This window comes from Ceratocystis lukuohia (assembly GCF_044167205.1).
Source record: "Ceratocystis lukuohia strain C4212 chromosome Unknown Supercontig9_pilon, whole genome shotgun sequence".
NCBI classification, from domain to species: domain Eukaryota; kingdom Fungi; phylum Ascomycota; class Sordariomycetes; order Microascales; family Ceratocystidaceae; genus Ceratocystis; species Ceratocystis lukuohia.
In genome coordinates this window covers 1,133,821-1,152,072 of record NW_027263528.1, presented here as the reverse complement: position 1 = coordinate 1,152,072, position 18,252 = coordinate 1,133,821, and the positions used below count along the sequence as shown (strand labels likewise).

Here is an 18,252-nt window from a genome sequence, read left to right as displayed (position 1 = left end):
ATAATTGTTGATTTGGTTACACGTGAGGTATTGAACCAAAACCGACACACAAAGCCACTTTCGCCGTAGGACCATCGAAGTTTCGGCTGTTTAACAAGCCGCCCAAATGATTAAGATGTCTATCTATACCCGAGAACCGTTCACTAACTGCTTACTTCCATTAACCGCTGTCACTATCTTGTTTTGACTTCGCAGCTCATTCGCTAATGACAAGTCCATTTGCTGCGCGTGTCTATGCGGCCCAAACACACTTTGATCGAGCACTGGACGGGTGAATTTGTCTAACGCATCAAACACGTGCGTGAAAACTTTCTGGTCGACATCGGTAGCCCACAGGAAGTCTAAATGCTCGTAGTGTGGCACCTCGGTAGCAACAGTGCTGTCAGGAAGCTCGCGTAGCATGACGCGAATGTCAACAAGCGAGTCGCTGCCGCCATAGACCAGAGCAATAGGTGTTTTGATGTTGCGAGTTGGATAGCGTGCGACACGCGTATACTTGGAAGCAGAGCCTTGAAGACCGGCAAGTGGCATGTGCATAGCAGCGACATCGTCGTCATACATCTGGAAGGTTTTGTTGCGGATGATTTGGAACCAGTGGACAACGCTCTTGGTGCTGGTGTATGAATAAAGATGCGGGTAGGCGGCGAGCTTCTGTGACTCAGAGATGTTACGTGTCTCCCAGTTGAACAAGAATCGCATACCTCGATCGACCATGCGCACAAAGATAGGTGGGTATAGAATGGACTGCCATAGAGTGGCAGACCCAAGAATTGAGCCACGCCCAAAGAGCAGGAAGAGTACCTGTGGTGAAGCCTTGACGAGGGCATCGACAATGCCGTTGGAGAGACCGGCAGGGGACATTGCAGGTGCCAGGGCAATGAAGACATTGACTTGGTTGTTAAGCTGTGGGTGGATGGACAAGGCAGCAAAGGCTTGGGCTGTGCCCTGGGAAAACCCAATATACGAAAGACTAGACTGATTCGTAGTAGAGAGCACGTACGCAATGCTATCAGGGATATCATGGAAGGCAAACTCATCAATACTAAAGTTCCAGAAGGCAGCGTCTGTTGGTGACCGGTTGACAGCTTTCTTGGAGTACTTGTTGCCTCGATTATTTCCCAGCCATACATCAAAGCCGCGCTCGACCAGCTGGAAGGGGAGTGAGCGTCGTGCCTCAGTCTGGCAAACCCACACTTCGCTATTCATCAGCAGGCCGTGGTGCAGGTAGACAACGCGCTTGTGAATGCTGTCAATGCCGTCATTGACGCGCTGGCCTTCTTCGCCCTTTTTCCACGCCAGTCGGTGTAAGCCAAGCAGGTAGCCGTCCTTGGTCTGCACGACGTGTTCCTCGGCCGCATAGCCGTGCAATTGGCAGAGATCGACGAAGTCAGAAGCATCGCGAACGGCCGAAGGCGCCAACGGCGAAGCGCCACAATAGGACGAGTCATGTCTCGGGAAATCCGAGATAACATCATCACCATCGGCGGACAAGGTGCAATCAGACTCGGCTGCAGGCGCCAAAGGCGGCCTTGACGCGTAGCAAAGGAAGAGGCGCCGCGAAGCGCTGTAGAAAAAGGACAGTAGCGAAGTAGCTGTAAAGTAAGGTGTAGGGGCAACTAGTTAGTACAGGGAAGGGCTGAATCACATGCCAAAACAGACAGGCAAGGCAGGGGGCTGTTTGGCGCTCAAATAAATAAAGCCAACAGAAGGCAAAGGCTTACGCAGAGCTAGCGTCATGACGCGAATCAGAGCTTCAAAGCCGACTAGTGCAAAGGAGAGCATCAGAGCGAGATACTCGGCCCTGTAGAGGGAGGACTGTTAGTGAAACTGGGGACTACTGATTTCAAAATAAGGGTTATGGCGTATCTCACGGGTTAAGCCGGCCCACGAAGGGCATTGGCATTCTGTGATGGGGAAGAGGAAAGAAGGACGAGTGAACGGACGAACAAAAGAAAGAATAAAGAAAAAAAGGGGGGGAAAGATAAATTAAATAAAATGAGGCAAAAAATAAACAATATAAAAGGAAGGAAAAAGAAGGCAATAAGGGAATAGAATTGGCGATAATAAAGGAACGAAAGACAAAAGAAAAACGAAAGAAAAACGATAGAAAAAAAAAAAAGATGTTGAAAGATGGAAGGAAAAAAAGAGACAGGTCAAAAAATGCAGTTGCTAAATTCAAAATATCTTGCCGTCCTGTCCTAGCAACGGTCTGAAAATAAACAGGCCTGCAACTTACTTGACTTTGCCATTTGTTGCCCTAAAGAAAACAGGGTGGGCAGTACAGCTTGCGCAAGCTTACATTCTAAAACAAGGTGTAGCATAAGAACAGCAGCACAAGCAACGATTACTCCTGAACCTCTCCATGACGTCAGAGGATAAAATAGTGGAGCGTTGCATTGCCTGATAAGATAAGAGACACTATAGTGTACCCGTAGATTAACCGAATGGCAGCCGATTTGCAAACGAAGGGGACTTGGTGAGTTTGAGTTCTCTTGCGACACCTACTGCGTTTTGTATGTATTTAATCTCATCAACTCCACAACACAATGCCCAACTCATGTAGAGAATTGCGTATGTCAGCCCTGAGACCCAAGCTCTAAGTCTGCCTCCCTGCAGCTAGTATAGCCCGTTAACCCCCTTCTCCTCCACAGGTGATGCCCTGGCCCAGTGCCTGCAACAATCTGACTGCGTTATGGTGCAGCGCAATTCAGCTGCCGACTGTCTGCGCAAGCCACACGTAGATACGCTGCCTCCCGCGTGTCTGCAGCTGAAGCGTGGCTTTGGCGAGTGCCGGCGAGGACTTGTGGACATGCGCAAGCGGTTCCGTGGCAACATGCCGGTCAGCTACAAACACATGCAAGATGCCGACCAGGGCGTGAACTACCAGCTCTATGCAGGTGCCCCGGCATTTGCAACGGGTGCTCGCGTCACGGACGGCAATGAACCCGAAGAGAGGGACTGGCGCGACGTCGAGTCTGAGCGATATATGAAGGAGATGGAGGCCATGAGAGCCAAAAAGGCGGCGGAGGAGGAGCAGCGGCTATCAAAGAAATGAGGCTGAGGGATAGAGGGGGAAAGGAGGCGAATGAAATGGAATGATACATGGGATGGCTGGCAGCCATGCCCTTTTGTACAACTACCCCGTGAGCACCAACGACAACATGCGACACATACACTTGAACGTAAGAAAATACTGCATCTTTTGTCTTTCCAACTTCACACAAACTCCATGTTCACGCGCGACTTCTATTCATCCACCCATGTCTATGCTTCAAAGAGGCCAAAAATAAAAAAAGAAGAAAAAAACCGACGCATCCAGCCTCCCCCATAATCTTCCATATGTCCTCCCCTCTCTCAATACTCCCAGATCAAGACTCCTATCTCCTACACCTTATTTTCCAGAATCTTCCTTCAGCGAAACGATCTGGTTCAGCACCAGCTTTTCTTCTGTCGAGTCTGGATCCATAGCAAAATACGCCACACGCATGCCCTGGAAGCGGACTGTTTCGGGGGCGGGCGCGGCCACACCCTCGGCGCTAGCCTTCTTTTGCTCGCCTTCGGTAGCTGGCCAGGGGGCACGCTGCTTAATATCAGCAATGCCCGACTCGACGAGAGCTGCCGGCCAGATCGTCTCGCTGTCGGGGTTGATGTCACTGAGATATCCTTCCTTGAGAGTCATGGGGTCGTCGCTCTTAAACAGCTGTTTGTAGATGCGCACTTCGGCCGGGCGAGCGCCCGCACCAACCCACTGGATATATGTCTTGGGCTTCTTGCCGTCCCGGTCAAATACAGCCCGAATCTCGGTGACCTTTCCAGTAGCCTCATCCTTGGAGTAGGACACAGCCTTGACGGGGAACGGCAGTTGCAGAAGACCAACGCTCTTGTTTGGAGCTAGGCGGAAGTAGCCCTTGCTGTCCTCCTCGCGGAAGTCGCTGCGGTCGATGTACAATGTCTTACTGAGCGTTACCTTGTGCGAACCCATCTTGGGGTCCTTGGGCGAGAAGGGCAGCTCAAGCTCTGTATTCTCAAGATCGCCAATATCCTCAATGACCAGTGGCACGGGGTCGAGTACGAGCATCAGGCGGGGCACAGTAGTCTCAAGATATTTGCGCACAGCCTGCTCAAAGCGGGCAATCTGGATGACGCTCTTGGCTGTGGTTACGCCTAGCTCGTTGATGAAGGACAGAATAGCGCCAGGCGGGATGCCACGGCGACGGATGGCAATAAGCGTATAAAGACGGGGATCATCCCAGCCCCGGACATAGCCCTGCTCAACCAATGTGCGTAGGGCACGCTTGCTCATGACAGTGCCGGCAACATTGAGGCGGCCATACTCGCGCTGCATGGGCTCGTAGACACCGAGGCTGGTGTTTAACCACTCGTAGCTCTCGCGCGAGAGCACAAACTCAGTAGTGCACAGCGAGTGGGTGATGTTCTCAAAGCTGTCACATAAGCCGTGGGTAAAGTCATAGGTGGGGTAGATTTTCCACTTGTCGCCGGTGCGCACATGGTGGGTTTGGTTCTTTGGAATGCGGTAAGCAGCCAAGTCCCACATTTGAGGGTTGTTGTTAACGATGTCTTGCTTCATGCGCAGCACAGCCGTCTGAGGCGCATATTTGCCGTCACGCATATCACGGAACTTCGCAAGATTAACAGCCTTGTCGGTCTCGGCGTGTTCACAGCGGGTACGGGGAATAGAGCCGTTTTCACCGCCACGCTGGATTTTGATGGCAGCCGCATCGCAGTGGCAGACATAGGCCTTGCCGAGGTCAATGAGCTTTTCAGCAAGATCGTACAATTTCTGGAAGTTGTCGCTGGAATGTGTGATGGCAGCGGGCTGGAAGCCTAGACAATTACGTGCAAGGTTAGAAGGGAATAAGAAGCACAAAAAGACGGAAATAAAATTCATAGCTTACCGAGCCACGCGATCATTTCTTTGATAGCGGTAAAGTATTTTTCCTCCTCGGCATCAGGGTTGGTGTCGTCGAAGCTGTAGGGGGGTAATTGGTGTTTGTTAGCTAGGGAGAGCCGAAAAAGGGACATGACTGACTATAAGCATACCGAAGAATCTGTTATATCATCAGCAAGTGTTAGTAGCAGCCTTAGCCTTCCGCAGTTGATTGCAGCTCTATTTCATATCTCAAATTTCGGGCCACTCACAGTCTTGCCGCCGTGGTAGCGTGCAAAGCCAAAGTTGATGGCAATGGCCTTGGCATGGCCTAGATGTAGATAGCCGTTGGGCTCTGGAGGGAAACGCGTGATAACGGGTTTCATAGGACGGATGTTAAAGACGTCGGCCAGGAAGCCCTGCTTGAACATGGCGTCGGGGTCCAGCGGGGACTCGGCCTCGGTCGCCTCCTTCTTGGCGGGCTTGTTAGCCTTGGCTCCCTCGGGCTTTTTCTCAGCGGCAGCCTTGGCTTTGTGCTGGGCAGCAGCAGCCTTTTTGGAGCGCTTTTGCATGCGCTTTTTAAGCTCGTTTTTGGAGACCATTTCGCCGGTTTCCTCATCAAGCACGAGCTTGGCCACGGAGGCAGTAACTTCGGCAACAGGAGAAGCCGTTGAGGTAGCCTCAGCGGCCGTAGCCGGAGGGGGGGCGGGAGACTCGGACATTGCGTATGCTTGAGGAAGAACTTGAAGGAAAAGATGCTGTCAGTCTCTGTGTCCTCGCTAGTCTAGAGGTCAAAGGCCTAGATAACAAAATGTGCAAGGTGGAGAGCGGGGCCAGCTACTTCAAGTTGCACAACCCAAATGAAGCTTGTTCGTTGATGAAGAAGTGGGTCTTACTAGACAGAAAAAAAGAGAATTCAAGTGGCTGCTGGGAAGGTCAGAGGTCAGAGCAACATCTACGGAAAACCGAGCAAGGAGAAGCTAAGGTCTGCAGAGACGCCATCGCTATCTTCAGCAAAGCGTAGACGTGAGTCACTCGGGTTGATAGAGTGATAAGAGGGTTTAGACATAACCCTAACAACACACAACCCTATCTATTAGGGTTGCAACACCGGTGGGGTGGACTGAAACAAGGACAAGGGTGGGGCTTTGTTCGCCGCCTAAACGGAAGCTATGCGTGCGTAATCTACGTATGCCCTACCGGAAATAGTGGGAAAAGAAGCATGCGGCAGGAGTAGAGTGGGGAAGTGTTATCTAGAGCCTTGAGGGTTGATGGTTGAGAATGATAAGAGCTAAGTTGAAGCGAAAAGAGAACAAGCCGTTCAACCTCGTGGCATACGCGGTCTATCGCTTCTTCTATTTCAGGCAACAACAAAAACAAAAACACCAGCCCCAAGCTCCCTCTCTGCCCAATCAAATCAGAAAGAAAAAAAGCTTTGAGAACGGCGGTGGAAAGAGACCAACGTCCATGTGCAACTGCCACACTAAAGCCGTAAGCCGTATTTTGGCGCCGTGTCGTACGGGCAGGGCAATAGGGCCCTGGTGAATTTATCGAGTTTATCGCTGTATTTTTGCTCTGAGCTGCACCCCTTCTCCTCCCTTTGATCTCCTCGCTTTTTATGTTCCGTATTTTTCTATTCTTCTATTTTCTCGTTTTGCGCTTCTTACCTTCTTCTCATTCCACTGGGATTTTTTCTTTCCTCCTCTTAATTCCATCTAGCTTCTTATCTTATCCCCATCGCGGCCGTAGTAGATCTTACTCTTGCTGCTCCTTCTCTTATCCTCTTCATTCCTGGCTTAACCTCCCTCGTCGATAGGGCGCTCGCCATTGTGTCCATAACGTCACCGGCCAACTCTCTGAAGTATCTTTGTCCTCTTACTTTATATCTTAGTTCATTTCTTATTCCTCGCATAAACACCTTCGTCATGCCTCTCCCACCATGTCTTCCTGCCGTTACCCGCAAGTTCCGGCGGTCTCTCGCCATCTGCACCGTGTTTACACTCTGTACCATGCTATATACGACAAGGGATCTTTTCAACGGCCAAGTTACTTCCGACATCTTCTCCCCTGATGACATTGGCAGTCTCTCCACCTTCGCTTCCCCGCCCGATGACCAGCAAGCTTTCCACCCTGACTGGGACCCGAACGAGGGCAAACACAGGCCCGACGATGACCCTGAGGTTAACCTTGGAGCTATTACCACCGGCAGCACCCCCATGCTGTATAACTCGGCCGTTCGTCCGTCCTTTTTCGGCGCTGGCAAGGCAACCTTGCTGCGCGAGATTGACCACGTTATGATTCCCACTGTGGACAATAAGCGCCGTTTGCTTATTATCGGCGATGTGCATGGCATGAAGAAGCCTCTTAGTCAGCTGCTTGCCAAAGCAAACTACCAGCCGGAAACCGACCATCTTGTCTTCCTCGGCAATGCCATCGGCAGTGGGGCTGCTAGTCGTGAGGTTCTCGATTTTGCCATAGCTCACAAAGCTACTCTCCTACGCGCCGATGTCGAAGACCGTGTTGTCCTCTCTAGTGCTTCGTACTATGATGCCGTGGCCAACGAGCTTGGCTATGCAGTCTCAAACACCAGTGCCCTACACGCTCCTGGCAGTAAAGTTGGACCCGATCCAGCCGACGACCACAACATCCGCAGGCAGGACCATTTTTTGCATGGCGATCATGCCCATCGCGCTCTCGCAGCCTCGCTTTCTGCTGACCAGCTAGCCCAACTTGCTGCTGCCCCTGCCATTCTACGTGTGCCCATGCCCGGCAACGCACCATCATTAGCGCTAGTGCACGGCGGACTAGTTCCAGGCGTTCCACTAGCCGAGCAAGATGCTAACGTGGTCATGACGTTGCGTGGCATCCAGTACCCGCGCGAGATTGCACGGCTAGATGATGCTGTGCGCATCGTCAACAAGCGCATCGCTGATCTTGCCGCACAGGACCTGCCTCATGTCTTTGGCCGCCGCACGCTAGAGAAGATGGTACGCGCTGAGTTCGCCAAGATCTCTCGGCCAACGGACCGTGATATGGTCGTACCCACTGATTTTGCCGACCACCCCGACTCAGACACTACCGACCCGTGGGCTGCCGTGTGGAACGCCCGCACTGACAAGGCCATGGCCGCCGCTGCGTCTGGCAGCATAAGTAGTAGCTCGGGTGTTGCTGGCACCGATGAGCGCTATATGGTTGTCTACGGCCATGGCACTGGCAATGGCCTCGAAGATGGTCGCTGGACTGTCAGCTTGGACATGGGTTGTGTTGATGGCGGAAGGCTGGCCTTGCTGGCAGTTTCCATGACACCACACGGCATGAAGCGTGAGGTGAAGACGGTCAGCTGCGGGTGGTGGTGAGCAAAGGAGAAGACGAAAACGACATCGCCCAAAAATGTATAAGAGCACTAGGTTGGGTATTGTTTTTATCGCAGTGCTCTGTGCATACTAGGGCTACCCTACGGAGAGACTATTGTTTCTTGCTTACTGGGCGCCCTTCTTATTTTCCTTTTCCCTTTTCTTCTCCATCTTCCTGACCTTTTTTTCTATGTACATAACCGACCAACCAACACTTTAGACTTTCTTGGTAATCATTAAAAATTGTATATTTTCATAGCAACCGCATGTCTCGTCGTAACGTACAAAACAAAGTGAGAAAAAAAGACAACGGAACCAAACACGTCCCTTGAGGTTAACTTAAGCTGTCGACTTTACTAAATCCAACTGGCTCGAGCCCCAGGCTTAGGCAGACAGCTTGGCTTTGATCAAGCTCTTGAGCACAAGGCCGTCAGCGGCAAACTTGCTGATGCCCTCACGCAGCTTCTCGACAGCCATCTGCTCCTCGTTGAAGTCGAAGCGGAAGGCAGCCTCGTTGTTGATGTACGACTTCTTCTCAATGTCGAGGGCAGCAGCCGACGAAGCGTCAAGCTTCTGAGGCACAGGGGTGGTCGAGTTGAGCAGCTCCTCAAGCAGCGAGGGGGCAATGGTCAAGTAGTCGCAGCCAGCCAGCTCAGTGATCTCGCCGGTGTTGCGGAACGAGGCACCCATGACAATAGTCTTGTAGCCAAACTTCTTGTAGTAGTCAAAGATGGTCTTCACCGAGGCGACACCGGGGTCCTCCTCCTTGGAGTACTCCTTCTTGGTCGCGGCCTTGTACCAGTCGAGGATGCGGCCAACGAAGGGCGAGATCAAGAAAGCACCAGCCTCAGCAGCGCCAATGGCCTGAACTAGCGAGAACATGAGAGTCAGGTTGCAGTTGACGCCGTGGTCGCGCTGGAGGATCTCAGCAGCCTTGATGCCCTCCCAGGTGGAGGCCAGCTTGATAAGAACGCGGTCCTTGGAGATACCGCGCTTCTCATACAGCTAGGAGAGGAGGAAGATAGAAAGCGTTAGTAAGAAAGTATGTCTTGGGCATTTTGGGAGCAGACACAGAGCTAGAACTCACAGAAATGATAGTCAAAGCCTTGGCAACCGAAGCCTTGACGTCGAAGGACAGGTGGGCATCAACCTCGGTGGACACCTTGCCGGGAACAACCTCCAGGATCTTGGAGCCGAACTCAACCAGGATGTTGTCCAGAGCAGCCTCGATCTGGGTCTCCTCATCACCGCCAGCAGCCTTGGCAGCAGCAACAGCAGCGTCAATTAGAGCACCGTACTCGGGCTTCTTGGAAGCAGCGAGAATCAGAGAGGGGTTAGTGGTGGCATCCTGGGGCTTGTACTTGGCAATAGCTGAGGAACGGGGGGTGTTAGTATATATGCCTATCGATCTAGGGAGCTACAGTGAATAGCAATAGCCGTGGGATTACTCACAGGCAAAGTCACCTATACAGCACGAAAAAGTTAGTCAATAGGTACGGTACATAAAAGCATTGTTGTGAGAGATTAATAGAGCCATGGGCTTACCGGAGTCGGAAACAACGACCTGGACAGCGTTGAAGAAGAGAAGTTGTTAGCATGGTCGAGATTCTTGGAGAGCTTTTTGAGAAGTAGCAATGCGTTTATCCGGGGTTGTTGCATGCTGGAGGAAGGAGCTACAAGGCTGCGAGTCATCCTTCCTAATTGAGAAGCAGGAAGAACATGACAGCTACATTGCTGTTGCTGTTGCTGTTGCTGTTGCTTCACAGGTGTCTAGCCTTGCATGCCCTGACTTCTAATGCTTTGAATCCACAGCCTTGCGCTCTATTCCTCCCCTTTTACTGTTGGGAAAAGACAAAGGTAAGGGTTGATTGATGTTGCGGGAGCTAGTAAGAGCGCGATCGGAGACGCGGGGAAGCTTTTTGGTGGGGTTGGCCAGGCGGGTGGGTGGTGCAGCACAGCTCAAGACGAGCTTGAGAGACAAGACAACAGAGCTAGAGTGGAACGGCACTGGACAAGCCACCGGCAAGCCAGACAATGGGGCAGTCTGAGGAAAGGGCGACAAAACTCACGGTGCCAGAGGCCTTAAGCTGATCAAGAGAAGAAGCCATTATGAAAGATGGAAGGCAGTTTGAACGGTGGGGTTGGGAGTATCCAAAAATTGGTGGTGATGTGTAGAAGTTGTAAGAGAAAAAAGATGAGAGAGAGGAAAAGAGGGAGAGGAAAAGAACCCAGAAAAACTAGCGGGAATTGTATTTCAAATAAACAGAAAGCTCAACAAGAGCCGAAGCTTCCCCCTAGAAGGAGGGGCCCTTCATGGCGGGGTCGAAGTAGCTTGAGGAGAAGGGCTTACAGGGTCTGGGCTTGTTGACTCCCAGAGAGCACTGTAAAACGCAATTACATATCCACTAAAACGCCCTGTATCCCCTATAGAGCCCCTCATCTGCGGCCTGGAGCGATTTGGGACAGTCTGTAACAGCCTGTGACAGTTAGTTATCCAAGTGCCTGCTGGTCTGCAACGTTTCCCTCCCATTGTTGCACCCGCCCCTAAACCCTTTCCGTTCCAGCTCCCCAGAAATAACAGCACCCGCTACACCATCGCCAACATCGTTCCATCCAGACGCCTTGATAGATGTTTTATCTCTTCCTCTAGCTTCTGTTCTCTTCTATTTGTTCTCTATTGTCTTCCTTCCTCCTTCTCGTCTACTTGAAAGCCTCTCTCCTTTAAGCCTTCTACTTCTCCTGCTCAGCACTCCACTCCTTCTCTCTTCTCGCTCATTCCTTGTCCCTTGCCTTGCCCTTGTCAGCGGAACTGTAGAGCCGCAGGAATAGCAGGACAGCGCATAGCTAGGGAGAGAAGCCTACGATCCCGATGAAATTCCCTTTTCCGCTCCACCACCGGCAACAACCCTAACCCTATACATTGTCATCGTATACACAATGTCACGTGCCTGGGTAAACAGCCCTGTTGGATAACCTTTGCTTGCAACACCCGTTTTCTATTCCTACAATCATCCATAGTCCGTGGTACATAGAAATTGATACTTCAAATACATCCCCTAGCTCCACGCTGTTGCCGTTTCTCTTGCCGTCTAATCTTCGGTAATATCGCCGTACTCCCACATGCCACGACGGTCGCTCTTTGCCTGAGATTCCGTCTCTTTGAGTGCCTTTAGGTATGCATTGTATGCTGGGTTGCGCTCCCACGGCTTGGGCTTGCGCGCAACCATAGCCAGGCCCTCGCCGACCAAGTCGCGATTCAGCGACTCAAATGGTCCAGCACCTGGCATGTACAAAGACACGTAGTTCATGCCCTCCTTGACATCGACGTGGTCGAACAGAGCCACCAGCTTCTTTCCGTCCGTTTCATCAAGAAGGGCATCAATGGTCTCCGACAGGTAGTGGGTTGCCGTCGGCAGCTGCACAAAGGCTAGTAGCGCATCAACTGCCTGCGGCCGAAGCTTTTCCTTGGAGAACTGCTCGGTCAGCGGCCGCAGTTTAGTCCAGGGTATCTTCTGCGAGTTGCCGTAGTCAATGTACACTACATCGGCAACCTTGGCCGTGCGATCGTTAGACCGCACACGACCTCTGTACCACCGGTTGTCGACAAACTTTGCGGCTACAAAGTCGCCAACCTTGACCTCGGTTAGTGAGCTGTTGTTGCGCGGGTCATTATGGAAGGTTTGGAACGTGCTCATCATAGTTTCCAGAGCCGCGCTGCCAGAGCCGACCTGCTGCAGCTTGAGTCTGCCATTCTCATCAATATGTGTAACAAACACCTCACGGTAGTCCGAGGGCTTCTTGTCGGGAACCACATCGGCCGCAGCGCCAGTGGCGCCGGAAGACCTGGATGGCTCCTCGTAGCTGTCGTCCTGGTCCTGCGAAGGGTCCCAGCTGTGCCACATGCCCTTGCGACCCTCCTTGGCCCGGGATTCGGCAGCAAACAACTCGGTGGCATTGCCAGACTTCTCGGCACTGTACGCATGGACTGAAGCTAGACCCTCCTCGACCAGAATCTTGGCAAAGCTTTCGCGGTTAATGTATAGGTCACCGATGAAGCCGCCGACCTTGTCAATGTCGTGGACGTCAATTTCGCAGTCGCGCTGGTTGCAACGGCGGTTGGCTAGATCCAAGGCTTCTTGGCCAAAAGGCTCGCCACCCTCGCCGTTGTTGCGGGGAGCACGCGGAGCGCGGATACCACCAAGAACTAGTGTGATCTTGGCATTCTCACGAGGAATCAGCACAGTGAAGCGCGAACCAGCCTTGCAAAAGTCGACAATGGCAGAAATCTTGCGCTGGCGCTGCAGTGTAGACAACTGAATCTTGGCCTTTTGAACAGATTCCGACATGTCGGTGTACTGTACACCTTTGGGGGCCTTGTCACTCCACATTCCTTTGCTTTCACTCTTGGCCTTTTCCTGCATAGCAAGCAGCTCATCGTAGTTAGGGGCACGATCGCTATCATCAGCGCGATGTCTGATGACTGAGGCCCAGCCATCCTCAACAAGAGCCAAGTTGATATTCTTGCCCTTCTCAGTGATGGTCGCAATATCGCGAGCCTCGAAGCCGTCACTGGCAGGCTTGTGGCCATTGACAACCATGCGCACATGCTTTCCAATGAGCTTCTTGCGGAGGTACTCCTTGGCCATATCCCTGAACGGGGCCTCGGACGGCTCGTTAACGCGAGGAGCGCGAATGCTGCTAAGGCTGATGCGCTTTTCTTCAGTGCCAGCCTTGGTGCGAACAAAGATAGTGTCAGCGGAAACAATTCTAGAGACAATCATGTCTGAAGTGCTGCCTTCGTTGTTTCTAGACACATGGTTGGTGTGTAGGTTTAGCTTTTGAGACTGGGCCTTCTTCTCAGCTGCACGCAACGCAGCCATCTTCTCCCCAAGCATAGTCGAATGAAAGTCATTGCAACGAGCAAGGCCAGCCTCTAGCAGGAAGACTGAAATGTCACCACGGGGGTGCAGGAGGCTTGCAATCAGCTGGCCCTGGTTGCTCATGCCAGCAATAAAGACCTTCACGGCACGCTGGTGTAGGCGCTCCTCAACAAACTTCTTGGCCTCGTTGCTAAAGGGCTCTGCAGGCTGCACGCTTCCATCAGAAAGAGTGCGTTCTGTAGTAGGTGTGCGGATACCAGCAACTAGGGTCATGACATTGAAGTGCTTGGACTCGGAAGCAAGCAATCTCAGCAGCACACGGTCGCCAGATAGCACACGCTCAACAATGCCATCCATGAGCTTTCCCTTGTATTCGTCCAAGAACGAAGGGCCGCCGAGGTCATGCTGGGTAGTCAGGTAGCCTCCTGAGCCAGCCCACAGACCAAGGTCGTCCAAACGAGCCTGGTCCTGGAGACTGCGGAGCTTATCCAAATGAGTCAGAGTCTCCTCGTCGTCATCTTTGCGGCCCGCCTCGTCGCGAACCTTGAGCCAACCCCACTTCAGAGCTTCATCAGGAAGCATAGGGCCATCCTTGCCACCGTACTGTACAGTGCCGAACTCTCTCTTAAGTGTTGGGACGGTGTACAATGGTGTGCAGTGGACCATTTGGCCGATGAGCTTCTCGCGCAGAAACTCTCTGGACTGGAAGGCGAATGGTTCGTCACCCTCGCGACGCATATGAGGACTAGTGACATAGGCGAGAGAAAAGGTGCGTTCGTCTTGGGGGCGCTGGGGGTGGCAAAGCAGCAGGGTATCGCCCGAGATGATACCCTTGACCTTGGCAAAAAAGGGACTCAACGCCATTGTGTGTTTCGAAGGAAGAGGTTATGGGAAAAGTAGTAGGGGATGTATAAAGTGGTCTGTCTATGGAGAGGTTGGAAGAGTTGTTAGTTGAACATGTTTGGCAATTGACGGGGTATTGTGCTGCTGATTCGAAGCCATCGAGGCTATAGCTTGGCAATTATGTCTTATGTGGACTTTTGATGCAGATTGATACCAGCTGTCTCGGAATAGAATACAACGCCAATGGCTAGATATAAATGGCAAGCTACCGCTGGTGTAGCTATAGATGCAGATTGGAACTATGAGGCAGCTACAATATAGGCCACTTACATATGGATAAAGAAAAAAAAGATTGAGAAAAGAATGCCAAGTCGAATAAGCAAAGGTGACTAGAGAATCAGATAAAAACAAAGAAAAAAACAGATTGATATACAGAAGAAAGACAGCCAATAAAGAAGATAACGGATAGAGAGAGCAAGACAAGGAGGGAAAGATGTAGATGAGAAGAAATGTAAGTTGCAAGAGGAGGACTCTGGTATTTATAAAGGCAAACCAGAAAGAAGCAGTTACTGCAAACACAGAGATGAAAAGAGAAGAAATAATCTAAGAAAGAGCTAAAAATGAACGAAGCAAGTGCTAAAATAGTAGAGCTGGTCTTTCTTTTTTCGGCACGATTATTGTGACGTCGAAAAGGACAGCAAGTGGGTTTTTCTCTTGGTATTTTTTCGGCTGCGTTTTACACAAGCCCCCTCCCCACAAGTCCATTCAAATCAGGTACAACTTATTGTATAGCTACAGAATTAGGCTTCCTATTTTTACCAAATGGACTCAGAAGCTTAAGGACACCTAGCAATTGGTCTAATTGATCTATTACTCTCTTTAAAAAACTAAAGAAGCTGCTGAAGGGATTGACTGGTTTGGGATAGCTAAGCTGGCAACTAGGTCGAGAAGCTCAAGCCTCATTAAAGAGGCAAAGAAAACTCACACAAGGAGGCCAGGGTTGATCATGGCAGTGTAAACAATAGGGCGCCATTAACCCGAAGGTCTTGGGGGTTAATAAGAGCTCATATATTTGGCTAGGATGATGGGTGTAGGTACAACAGCTATTGACTGAAACAGCTAAGCTCAGCATAACTCGGTTGATGATTGGCGACGGCAGAAAAGACACGACGGGGCATGGCAAAGCTAGCCTCATGAAAGACGACTTAACCACAAGGTCGGCCTAATCTTCCACTTAATACATTGCCTACAAATTCAGCACTAATACAACAATGTAAACATTCAACATGGGTTCTACTAGAAGGCAACACAATCCCAAGTGGAGGAAGAAAAATTTCAGGTAAGTTTACTTATTAATACAGGGTTGATTTCGTTACGGTATTGATTTGTGCCTTTCGTCTCATGACAAAAGCCCTGCTGGGGCAGGTTTGCATTTAGGCGCAGATTCCAATGACACCTAGAGAAATAGAAAAAGTGCAGAGTTAGCAAGCGTGCAGAAAGCAAGAAACAAGAGACACGACTTACCGCAAGCAGGGCGGGGACCAGCGTTGCCAGTCTTTAGAGACTCTTCGTTGCTGCCCTTGCCCAAGTCGTCAGTGCCGCCATGGACGACAATGGTGCGCTATATTTTGATCAGTTGGTTAGCAAGCAGAGCCAGTGCTAGAGTTAAGAGAGTTAAGCGTTCAGATCAGTGCAAAGAGAAACTTACGCCTAGAACACTGTGGGGGCCAATCAGCTTAACCTGAGAGTCCTTGATGGTGCCCTTGGCGACACCGTTGGCATCAGTCTCGATATTGCCAAGATCACCAACGTGTCTGGCTTCATCGGTAGGGGCACCATGGGTCTTGCCGTGGGGATTGACTACAGAAAGAAAGCGAGTGTTAGTGTGTTAGTTATTTACCCGCCAGCCATTATCGGCGTCCTCAAATTTATTATATGTGTGTCGGTGTTAAGTCGAAACATACAGTGAGGGCCGGCAGAAGTGCAGCCGTTAGTGTTGTCGCCGAAGGTGTGGATGTGCATGCCACGCTTGGCATTGGCATCCTGGCCCGAGATCTCGTAAGTGATGGTAGTGGGTTCGTTCTCGGAAGCCTGCTCGAAAACAATGGAGCCGGTGACGGTGGAGTCACCACGGACAACGCAGACTAAGGGGAGAGAGAAGAGATTATGGGTTAGCGTTTGAATCAGTGAGGGGTATTGGCAGTATTAGCAGCGACAACAGATCAGCAGGAATCTTGTCGCCTGTCTGCAACGGCATCTAGGATCTTGTGCCTGGCGATGGAACGGTAGTGGCGGCTAAATAACCCGCTAGACAGGTAGATGGACGGTAGCTAGGTAGCTTGCTTGCTCACTCTCGGTCTGTTCCCAGTTACACACGCAGCATACACGCCCATGCCCACACCCACACATGTGCGTGGATGCATCGATGCTCGCTCCTACACCCATTCACGTATTGCTCCTGGCTTGAGCGTTACAGTCACAGTAAATAACTTGCTCATCCAGCCCAGAAAGGGACAGCTCGCCCAGTAAGCCACCATAAGCAAGCCCGCAGTTTAGAGGAAGCCTCTAGGAAAGAAAACTTGCTCACCTCACCAAGCTGGCGGCTCCTTCGGCAGGAGAAAACGACACAAAGCTTGGGTTGGGGATGGCCTGACCTGGGGATGGGGGAGGAGAAAGCCTGAGTGGCCTTGCTCTGGGGGGCAACGGTATGGAGGGGTAGATTTAGAGCGAGAATAGAGCAAGCTGTAGAGGCCATTGAGAGAGGTGCAGGGAGAATGAGAAAAGAAAGGAAAACTAACCAGCCTTAACCATTTTGAAGATTTTTAAACGCGAGTTTCGGTTATGAGAAGATTTTTCGAATGTGAGTCTGAAAGATGAAGAAGAAGAAGAGGGGGAGAGGGAAACGGAGGTTAGGGATTTTCTGGAGGGGGCAGCTCCCCTCTAAATAGCAAAGTCAAGATACGCAAGATACAAGCATTACACCCTACAGCTAAACAAATGAAGAAGCTGCTTCTAGACCTCAAATAGGTGCTGTAGAAGTGCCCTGGCTTCTGTAGCAAGTAATAGTACAGCTTGTCACTCAGTAGATAGGCTGCTAGGGCCACGCACACAGCTAAAAAAGCACTTGCTAGGCGACTCTGACAGCTAAAACGCAGTAAAAAACGCAGGTGGAGACACGCAGAGGTGGAGTTCCGAAGTGACGACGCACCGATGTACCGATGTACCGATGCACTTAGTAATGCGTACCTTGCTTGTAGCGCCATTCCAGTCTCTGTTCCTCCAGCTTTCCTTCTTTGTTTATCCGACCGACAGCGGGGCTAGGAGTCAGCTTAATAGGCAGCCAATGACAGCTAGCCAAGCCAGACAAAACAAAAAGGTTCGTCAGGCGTCTAAGCTTCAATCACGGCTCCCTTCCGTCATCTGTTTTGCAACAACCCGACTGCAACGCTAGTAAACTGTTTGTATGGGGTCACTTCTGGAGGGTCCCTGCTATGCTGTGAACACACAATATATGCAAGGCTCGCAGCCCGGCTACCTACCATCACCGGTAGCTCTCAGCTCGTAGCTTATAGTACAGCTTCCAGCTTTCTACTTCAAACTTACGTAAGCAACACTCTCCAAACTCTCCAAACTCTCCAAACGCCGTCTTCTCCGTTTACACGCTTGACTAATCGCACTAGCTCCTATCGTTGCACCTTGCATCATTACATTATCAAAGTCAAGTTGATGAGCACCCTTGGAAGCCAATGGCTGGTCCAATGCAGCAATTGTTTGAGCGACGAAAAGATCGACAAGGCTCGGTAGTGAATATGGAGATATGTGTACTGTAGGGAGGAGAGAGAAACTAGCAAGCGGCGACAACAACAGCAACAGCCTTAGCTGTACAAATTGTCCCGCTTTTGCGCCTCGCACTGACTGAGGTAGAATGCATTGTAAACATCTGAGCATGACCTACCTAGACAGACACCATGTCATATGCCTCTTCTAGGGTTAAAGAGGGCTGACCAGGGTTAGATTGGAAAACCACATCACAAGGCTTTGGTCGGTTGTTCAGCGAAAATTCCAGTTTCAAGACGTCAAATTTTTCCGACTACCCCTCTTTGGAATGTAGCCTTGTGTTGTCTATCACGAAATCTATACTCTAGAGCCTTTTCTAGAGTTCTAGTCTCAGCCTCTCCTTCCAGTACCGCGCATATTGCATCATACTTGATTTTTGCTGGCTTGGCAAGCTACAAAGGACCTGCGAATCCTGCTGCCGTAGCCTCAAACACCAGCGTCAAGCTTTTAA

The 18,252-nt window shown here is 51.0% G+C and overlaps 7 protein-coding genes across 7 annotated transcripts; 2 read left to right on the top strand and 5 right to left on the bottom strand.

Annotated features, from left to right (window-relative positions):
- Positions 1 to 123: 123 nt before the first annotated feature.
- Positions 124 to 1,903, bottom strand: HOO65_090269 (putative lipase C16A3.12c; the record flags this gene model as incomplete). The annotated part of the gene is made up of 3 exons (XM_071004495.1): positions 124 to 1,592; positions 1,722 to 1,801; positions 1,872 to 1,903. The coding sequence occupies 3 exons, from the start codon at positions 1,901 to 1,903 to the stop codon at positions 124 to 126; spliced, it is 1,581 nt and encodes a 526-aa protein (XP_070856155.1).
- A 789-nt stretch (positions 1,904 to 2,692) lies between these two features.
- Positions 2,693 to 3,055, top strand: HOO65_090268 (cytochrome c oxidase assembly protein; the record flags this gene model as incomplete). Its single annotated transcript, XM_071001670.1, has 1 exon — positions 2,693 to 3,055. One exon carries the CDS (start codon positions 2,693 to 2,695, stop codon positions 3,053 to 3,055), a length of 363 nt encoding a protein of 120 aa, XP_070856154.1.
- A 336-nt stretch (positions 3,056 to 3,391) lies between these two features.
- HOO65_090267 (putative glutamine--tRNA ligase) lies at positions 3,392 to 5,610 on the bottom strand (the record flags this gene model as incomplete). The annotated part of the gene is made up of 4 exons (XM_071004468.1): positions 3,392 to 4,845; positions 4,917 to 4,990; positions 5,062 to 5,069; positions 5,161 to 5,610. 4 exons carry the CDS (start codon positions 5,608 to 5,610, stop codon positions 3,392 to 3,394), a joined length of 1,986 nt encoding a protein of 661 aa, XP_070856153.1.
- Positions 5,611 to 6,813: 1,203 nt separating this feature from the next.
- Positions 6,814 to 8,244, top strand: HOO65_090266 (diadenosine tetraphosphatase; the record flags this gene model as incomplete). The annotated part of the gene is made up of 1 exon (XM_071001669.1): positions 6,814 to 8,244. One exon carries the CDS (start codon positions 6,814 to 6,816, stop codon positions 8,242 to 8,244), a length of 1,431 nt encoding a protein of 476 aa, XP_070856152.1.
- A 381-nt stretch (positions 8,245 to 8,625) lies between these two features.
- On the bottom strand, positions 8,626 to 10,349 carry HOO65_090265 (uncharacterized protein; the record flags this gene model as incomplete). The annotated part of the gene is made up of 4 exons (XM_071004500.1): positions 8,626 to 9,246; positions 9,329 to 9,658; positions 9,787 to 9,858; positions 10,311 to 10,349. 4 exons carry the CDS (start codon positions 10,347 to 10,349, stop codon positions 8,626 to 8,628), a joined length of 1,062 nt encoding a protein of 353 aa, XP_070856151.1.
- Positions 10,350 to 11,330: 981 nt separating this feature from the next.
- Positions 11,331 to 13,985, bottom strand: HOO65_090264 (nuclease domain-containing protein 1; the record flags this gene model as incomplete). The annotated part of the gene is made up of 1 exon (XM_071001668.1): positions 11,331 to 13,985. One exon carries the CDS (start codon positions 13,983 to 13,985, stop codon positions 11,331 to 11,333), a length of 2,655 nt encoding a protein of 884 aa, XP_070856150.1.
- A 1,412-nt stretch (positions 13,986 to 15,397) lies between these two features.
- HOO65_090263 (superoxide dismutase) lies at positions 15,398 to 16,775 on the bottom strand (the record flags this gene model as incomplete). The annotated part of the gene is made up of 7 exons (XM_071004535.1): positions 15,398 to 15,420; positions 15,489 to 15,585; positions 15,673 to 15,824; positions 15,929 to 16,108; positions 16,316 to 16,322; positions 16,552 to 16,706; positions 16,763 to 16,775. 7 exons carry the CDS (start codon positions 16,773 to 16,775, stop codon positions 15,398 to 15,400), a joined length of 627 nt encoding a protein of 208 aa, XP_070856149.1.
- Positions 16,776 to 18,252: the final 1,477 nt, after the last annotated feature.